This window comes from Polyodon spathula, chromosome 40 (assembly GCF_017654505.1).
Source record: "Polyodon spathula isolate WHYD16114869_AA chromosome 40, ASM1765450v1, whole genome shotgun sequence".
Classification (NCBI taxonomy): Eukaryota; Metazoa; Chordata; class Actinopteri; order Acipenseriformes; family Polyodontidae; genus Polyodon; species Polyodon spathula.
In genome coordinates this window covers 578,283-586,743 of record NC_054573.1, presented here as the reverse complement: position 1 = coordinate 586,743, position 8,461 = coordinate 578,283, and the positions used below count along the sequence as shown (strand labels likewise).

Below are 8,461 nucleotides of genomic sequence, written 5' to 3'. Positions count from 1 at the left end.
CTCCGCAGGCCTGCAGTTACAAGGATCTCAGCTGTCTCCGGAACATTCTGTTCAGGAAGCATTGCGTCGTCCACCCCCACCCCCACCCCATAGCAGAATGGTATGAAGCATCAAGCTTCCCCAAAGCAGCTTTCAAGACCATTTTATAGACAACACTGGCGTTCTTTATAAATCTTAATGAAGTTGACACAGATGTTGAAGGGGCAGCATGGAAACCAGGACCCATGAAATAAGTAATAATTAAGAAATAAGAGACTTCTTTATATAGAGACTGGCAAGCTTCTGGAACAGGTTACCTACTCAAGCTGTTGATGCTGAATTGACAAAGTACACATCTAGTTACGAATCCTTTAGTTTAGCCAACTACAAGGAACCGGATAAGCATTGATGGGCTGAATCATTTTCTAGTGTACTTTTGCTCTGCAGTAATTCTCTATACCAATGCTTGTTGCATTGTAAACTGTAGATTGTATTGTGCAGTGTGATCCCAGTCTGTATGAGTAATGAAGACTGCTGCTAAAATAATGTGACAGATGCTATTGTATTTTCTAGGGAAACGCTGCCATCTGTTGGCCGTGAAGTGTACTTTCTTCTCCATGTACCTCATACAGATGATACATGATTTTTTTCATAACAAGTTGTGCAGAGCTGTGAATAATTTAATATACAGGATGATTTATAAAGCTAATACAAAGTACTTGGATTTCAAGAAGGGGGGTGTGGGGCAGAGAAGCTTTGAAGTCATGGTGTGTTTTATCAAGGGTAATGAAATGTAACTCCTAGGCTGCACTATGGGACCTCCTGAATTGCAGCCTAGTGCAAGGTAGCAGCTGACCTTTGTAATGAACTTGCCCCAGTGGCTCACAGGGGCTGAGTCATGCACTACTAATGTTGAGTTTGATTCCATGTTTTAACACTCGGGTGGAAACAGCAAGGATCTTAATCCAAAAGTCAAACTGTCTCCAGTCAAGCTTCGCTGGCTTGAGTCAAAGAGGATAATGAAAATAAGATGAAGTCTCAAATGATGACTTCGGGTTCACAATAGTGAGGGATGAAACAGGCACAGTAACAAAGTAACCCAGTAACAGCCCCCCCAGATCACATACAAAAATGTAAAATATACTGACCAATTGCCCAAAAACTACATTGATGAACATTGCCCTTTTATTAGGACCTGTCCCTAATTTGAGGTAGGCCACTTTCCCCCAGTGCCAGCCAGGATACAACGTGACTAAGACCACAAGGTAAACAGAGTTTTTAGAAGGATTTTAATCTATTTAGTCATTAATATTTCAAACCTGACAAGCCTCGCTAAATGCCTTTTCCCTCTGTTTGCTTGCAGCCACCACTGTCTCTCTAACCGTTGTTTTGTAATTACTGACAACCAGTGTCCCAGAGCAGCCTGCCAACATGAGTGTCCTTTATACAGTGACACCTAGTTGACTTGCATGCCTCCTCATTTCTGATCGACTGTTTGCAATGGGGCTGCTCCCACAGCTTTACAGAACTGCAAGGTTCACGTGTGACATCACAAGCTAATTTGGATCTCTAATTCTGGGGCCTGCCCAATCCAAACAGGTAGACAGCTACTGGTTAGTGACCAAGCAGGGTCTGTATGTTGGTTAGTAGTCTGTATGTACAGTCATTAAAAGTTATATCAGTGAAAATGATTTATAAACTAACTAGTGATTGATAATAAGAACCAGAGGATGTCAATGCTTACCACCACTGTAAACAGACACGTTTGTCCTCTGTGCTTGGTCTGTGACCTTGGGTTTGATCTATAGTCAACACCTGCCATACCATGCTAAAAATGCTAAAATAACTTCCCGGCTGACGCCTTGCACTAAAGTGTTTTCACTAACTCCATTTTATTTTTATGCCCAGGGCCATCACCATGGAGAAGCTGTTCGTCTGCTTCCTCTTGCTCAACGTGCCTGTGTCTGCTATGTTGTGTCCAAAGAGATGCACGTGCCAGAACCTGCTGCCTTCCTACACTGTCCTCTGTGCAAAGACGGGACTCCTGTTTGTGCCACCCAACATCGACAGGAGAACAGCAGAGCTTAGACTCATGGACAACTTCATCACCACACTGAGAAAGAAGGACTTTGCCAACATGACCAGCCTCATTCACTTGACTCTGTCACGGAACACCATCAGCCATATCACACCCTTTGCGTTTGTGGATCTCCATGACTTGCATGCTCTACACCTGGACAGCAACCGGTTGACCCTGGTCAACAACGAGCACTTTCAGGGCTTGATTAATCTTCGCCATTTGATCCTCAGCAATAACCAGCTGCAGTCTATTACTGAAGGGTCCTTTGAGGACTTCTTGGAAACTCTAGAGGATCTGGACCTATCCTACAACAATCTGAAAGAAATCCCTTGGGATACTATCACTAGACTGGTCAGTGTTAACACCCTCAGCTTGGACCACAACCTCATTGAGTTCGTCCCTGAAGGGATCTTCTCCAACCTTCACAAGCTCGCCCGACTGGATATGACCTCCAACAAGCTCAAGAAGATCCCTCCGGACCCTCTGTTCCTGAGGATCCCTGTGTATGCAAAAATGAAAGGGTCTCCCTTGACCTCCCTGGTCCTCAGCTTTGGTGGCAACCCTTTACACTGTAACTGTGAGCTGGTTTGGCTCAGGAGACTAACAAGGGAGGACGATCTCGAGACATGTGCCTCTCCACGGGAGCTCATGGGCAAATACTTCTGGACCATCAAGGAAGAAGAGTTCATCTGCGAACCACCAATGATCACCAGGCATACCTCCAAAATGTTCGTCATGGAAGGGCAAGAGGTAAGTCTCAGGTGCAAAGCCATCGGGGACCCCGAACCATCCATTCACTGGATCTCCCCAGAAGGGAAAGTCATCGCCAACACATCTCGGACAATATCCTACGAGAACGGGAGCTTAGACATTCTCACTACCACCATCAAAGACTCTGGGATGTTCACCTGCATCTCCTCCAACGCTGCAGGGGAGTCCACCGCCCCAGTAGAACTCATTGTTAACCCTTTCCCTCACCTCACGAACCGAACAAGCCATATGAAGGAGTCAGAGCCAGGACCCTCGGATATCCTGACCTCAGTCAAGTCTGCCAATGAAACCAGCAGAAAAAAGAACAAGCGAGTCATGGCTACTGAACTGACGTCCTCGTCCGTCATGATTAAATGGACGCCCCAGAATCACATTCCTGGGATTCGGATGTACCAGATCCAGTACAACAGCTCGTCCGATGATATCCTGATTTACAGGTAAGCAAGACTATTCGACTGAACACCTTTGCCCTGCCCAATTTAAATATGACCTCTTATTTCTGACTGCCCACTTCTGATTGATTTAATCACAGGCACCAAAATTCATTCCCACACATAAATCCAAATTTTCTCTCCTCCTACCTCTACAGTGCCAAAATCACAGCTTTCCCTGCCTTTTACGCTCGCATGATAACACGGACAGTAAAAGCAAGCGTAATGAGTGGAAATCTACAATATGCATTTCACAGTCCCTTGAACTCTGGGAATAATGGGCTGTGCTTTTATACTCTTGCACAATGCATAGGCTGACAACCGTGCTTTAATAGAACTGTAATTTTGTATTATAACTAGATTAGAAATGAGGAATAAAGAAGAGGGAAGAGTCAGCTAATAGCATGTTATAATTCTTTATGGTTAATGATTCTGCTGATTTCCCTTGGTGGGTTTTTTTTTTTTTTTTTTTTTTAATGTTTCAGTTAAAAAAATCAAACTTCCAACTGTGCTTGTTAAACTATTTAATGTATTTCTATCTGTAAAAATTAAACTAAAACACACACACACACACACACACACACACACACACACACTATATTACTATATTTATATTTGGATCATTTTGAATTGATTTACATCAGCCACTGTTTAGATCATTTGAATACTAATTCGAATAACATTTTTTTAAGTAACTTGTTTTTTTTTTTTTTTTTTTTGTTTTTTTTACGAAATAACTATAACTTCTCTCCTGATTTCATAACACTTATTTAAGCAGATGCAAAATTAGCTAAACACTGAAAGTCTTTAAGCTTGTTGGTTTCCTCAATTTGTGCAAAGATTCGTGTTCTTCCCTCTTTTGGGCTGTACGCAAGACAAACAATTGAACATTGCTTTTCATTTACCTGAAGAAAGCTCTGTCTGGAATTTGGAAGATGTGATATTAAGCTTTTGGCTGCAATCTATTGCGATGACACATTGTTACCACTTATTATCAACTACAGAAGCATCCCCAAGGATTAACCACAGCCATGACTGGGGAAGGATAATTTACTTCAATTATGCTAGAATCAAATAGAGCGAGATTGCTTTTTTTTCTAAGTGAAATTTGTATATACTGTTCTAAATTGTATCATTGAATTATTTTAAGCTCCCGTCATTTGATTCTTGAACGTTCTACATTAAGATCTTTATGAACACATGTAACAGGCAGTGTTGTGTGATGCTCTGCTGTTACGGATTCTGTCCCCTTGTGAGTGAGATGAGGTTAAAGGGTCTATAACCATGAATGCAGATGAGCCCGGCTCTTATGCACTGTGGTTAAGACGCCCAATTATAAAAACTTTGCTCAACATTACTACAGTAACAATTGTAACTGCTTTCAAATATGAGACTGGGAATTGATCATCCACAGGGGCTCTGATGTTTTCAATTTTAGGTGGCCTATTATATATTAACTAACAATTAACAAAAAAAAAATGATCATGTATATTGACATGTTTTTTAGCTGGCTGTAAATAGTTAATAGTTAGATTGATTGCAGAATGATTTCTGTTGCCACCCCCTTTTGCTTCTCATCGCTTCGATATTCTGTATATCACACACCAGGTTGTGTATTCTGTCTGTTTGTCACAGTTTAGTTAGCTGTTTTGCTCTCAGTTTCCATCTCCCCATTCGTATCAAGCTGACAAGCTGCTGTAATTATGTCCCTGCTATAAGGAATGGGAGGCAGCTGGCTGGCAAAGTTCATTAGTGCTGTGACTTGTGACAGCACTTTTCTCTAAGACGCCCCAGATTCCAGGCACTGCTGTCTATTTCTCAAGAACCCCCGCCCCCCCAACGACAACATCATGATCACAAATAAACAAGAGGGTTCTGTAGATATAGTCCTCTGTCCAAACTACGCACAAACTTACCTTTACCTGAATGTGCGTTTATATGGTGGAGGCTAGTTCCCATAAGAGCAAAGGATCTAGAAGAGGGTGTGGTTTTAACTGAGGGACTGCTGTGTGTGGTTGAAACCACACCCTTGCCTCTCCCCTAGGTCACCTCTCCTCTTATGGGAACCACGCTGAACTGTGTTAAAACAAAGTGTCTCTTTTCCACCAGGATGATTCCCTTCTCCAGCAAGTCCTTCCTCTTGAGTGACCTGGCCTCCTCGAGGGAGTATGACCTGTGCGTGCTGGCAGTGTACGACGATGGAATCACCTCCCTGACGGCCACCAAGCTCCTCGACTGTGTCCACTTCGTCACGGACAAGGAGTACAAGCAGTGCCGCTCCATCCACGACCAGTTCCTGGGAGGAACCATGATCATCATCATTGGGGGGATCATTGTGGCCTCTGTGCTGGTATTCATCTTTATCCTGCTCATGAAATACAAGATCTACAACAACCAATACAAGCAGAAGCAGGCCAAAGTCAGCAATGTCTGCTCCCAGACCAACGGGAGCCAAGCCGGGACCTCCTCCAGCTCCCCCATGAAATCGGTGGAGAAATACGAGATTCACTGTCAGGAGGGATATGGGGCTACCATCAAAGGGACAACAATAGTGGATTTGAACCCTGATTGCAGGAAAATGACCACTGAGGATGATACCATATCACAATAGCACAGGGTGACTTTTTGCACAGAGCTCTACGACTGCCTTATGAAGGATTATCAGGTGTCCAAGGTGAGGCTTTTGCTTTATATTAGATGTGGGTTACAAATTCTGGTTTTTGTTAGATCAATAGGTATTCAGCTGTTACTCCATTCAAGTGCAACCAACCACTAACTACTCTCTTGTACAAGCTTACTGTGGTTAAATGTTTACCATATTTGTCTTTCCAACCAAATATGTCATATTTGTCTTTCCAACCTCATCTCTCCAACCAAACCTGAGTTGCCGCAGCAACTCTACCTATGCCAAACTCACCTCCGTCAAACCGATTCAACATTTACCATGGTGACTGCTGGCAGGTGGATTATATTCTGATATGTGTTGGTGGCACCATCCAATGGTACCAGATCTTAAACTGAAAGAGAGGGACAGCATTTCTAGACCCAATGTACTGCATTTGATTTACAATAGTTTCCACATATGCTTGAAGTTCTCATCTGCTTCTGCATGAGGGTTCTGTTCCTTATTGCTGGTTTCAGTAGCTGCATGACCACCTTAGCCTCACCATGTTTTAACACAATCTTCAGGTTTGAACAATGCCAGCGGCGGGCTGACTAATCTGATGAACAGGAGCGACTAAAGTATTGTTAAGAGTGCTAGTTTTTTGCTGTTTTTGCAGGTGTAAAAAAAAACTAGTAATTTTTCTGACTCCTAGACATCCTAAAATATTTCGTTACACAACGCTTTTGTCATTCAAGCCATGAAACAGAAAAGTGCTTTTTTAATGTACATGTTATGATCATAGAAACCCAGGGCATATAATCACAAACCAACTTATTTTATAAGGGCTTAATATGTAACAGGAAAGAACCGCGTACAATATTAACAATACAAAACATTTTCAAACTCCGCACCACATCCATTACACAGTTTCAATATTTTATTTTTATTACACTGATTTTCCCCACAGGATTTCTTTCTTTCTTTCTCTTTCTTTAATATTTAGAACATGGCAGTTTCACAATTTTACATTTCCAAATATAAATTAATCTTTGGGGATTTTTCTGACGCGGTCCGCTCCATCCAATAAATCCATGGAGTTTGAAAAGGTTTGAATGTAATCTTTCTTAAAAGGATCTTCAGGGAGAGCTCCACACATGTCAGGGATTACTGTTAATCATTACAGCTCCCAGTTCCACTAGGAACTTATGTAACCTGGTAATTCATTTTAAATTACATTGTGCTATATTTTCTAAACTGCATCCAGTACAAGAAACCGTGACAGGATTGTGATATGAGGTTTTGAATATTTTAAAAAGCAGATGTTACAACAAGTAAGATTTTTACTGGCACTAAAGGCAGATGCACAAAATCATTTCTTAACATAATCACCTGTTTCACTTTCTCTAAACTTCAATGAAACATAACTATTTCTCTCTCTTCAGCCCTCATGTTAAACTACTGGCAGCAGTCTTTTGGGGGCTTCTTACTGGCAATAGAATTTGCACTGGTAATAGGAAATCCTAACAAAACTGCTGCTAGTTGATTTTCTACTGGTAATAACCACTTCAATGTTTTTAATATGTTTTACTGCAAAATTAGGGCAATAGCCACAGCTTTGTCTTTATTAAGCTGTAGCACGGAAGCACTCAGATAATCAGTCAACTCAAACATGCTTCTCCACTCTGGAATCCCCCAGCACACATTCTGACAGCCCTAACAGACACACAGTGGTGCAAAGCCCCCATGCCCTCGCCAATCAGCAGCCGCACAGGTCCTGCTGCCCCCTGGCTCCATCCCGTGCAACTCCGGTGCCTCACGTATATAAGCGCAAGGGCTGTTCTTGCGATACTCCGTGCCACTTCTGCCACTGGTATTGTTCAAGCCTGATGATTATGGCTAGGCAAAGATCCGCAAGCAGTTACTAGCAAACAAGAACTTGAAGCATACAAGGAAGCTAGTGCAAACCAGGGTCAGTGCTTTAGGGCTGGAAACAAATGCTGTCCCTCTTCCTTAGTTGGAAGATCTGGTACATTTTGGGTTACAAATGAACCCCTGTCTAGAACTAAGGAGCAGCTCTTGAGCATGATAGCAAACACCCTGAAAAGGTAAGGAGCATTACAAAAACAAGTCCAGGCTTCCTCTTTCAGGACTGTTTTAAGGAACGTTTTGTTAAAGCACAAGAACCGTTTAACCTAAGAGGATGTTTATCAGCAGTCATTAAAAAGCAATGCCCTCAATGTCACAGCTTTACATACAGTAGATCATTCACAGCAACATGTGAAATACTGGCGTAATATCAAAACACTGCAATGAGGATCCGTGTCACAGAACAGCTTCATAAACTAAGCAGACATTCTGAAAAGGAAATTCCCCTTCATATTGGAAGTGTTTCTTTTTCTCATTAGCGACTGTATAATGTGTTGAATTATGTATAGGGCTTCTAGTTTGTTTTTGATAACGTGGCATCCCTTTAAACATATTTTGAGCTGATTCGAGCTGATTGAGTTAACATACGACGTGCATTGATCTCACCTGATTCTATCTGAGCCTGCATTTTGCTCTGCCTGTAATCGCCGCATTAATTTCCACTGCGTT

At 42.1% G+C, this 8,461-nt stretch overlaps 1 protein-coding gene across 1 annotated transcript; it reads left to right on the top strand.

Moving 5' to 3' along the window:
- The first annotated feature begins 1,894 nt into the window (after positions 1-1,894).
- LOC121304875 (leucine-rich repeat and fibronectin type III domain-containing protein 1-like protein) lies at positions 1,895-7,716 on the top strand. Its single transcript, XM_041236287.1, has 2 exons — positions 1,895-3,267; positions 5,371-7,716. Exons 1-2 carry the CDS (start codon positions 1,898-1,900, stop codon positions 5,870-5,872), a joined length of 1,872 nt encoding a protein of 623 aa, XP_041092221.1. The 5' UTR covers positions 1,895-1,897; the 3' UTR covers positions 5,873-7,716.
- Positions 7,717-8,461: the final 745 nt, after the last annotated feature.

Bases quoted from the DNA above. Each gene is read 5' to 3' on its own strand.
- LOC121304875 (XM_041236287.1), top strand. From the start codon at position 1,898: ATGGAGAAGCTGTTCGTCTGCTTCCTCTTGCTCAACGTGCCTGTGTCT. The intron at 3,268-5,370 runs GTAAGCAAGACT...CTTTTCCACCAG, and splicing joins GATGATATCCTGATTTACAG to GATGATTCCCTTCTCCAGCA.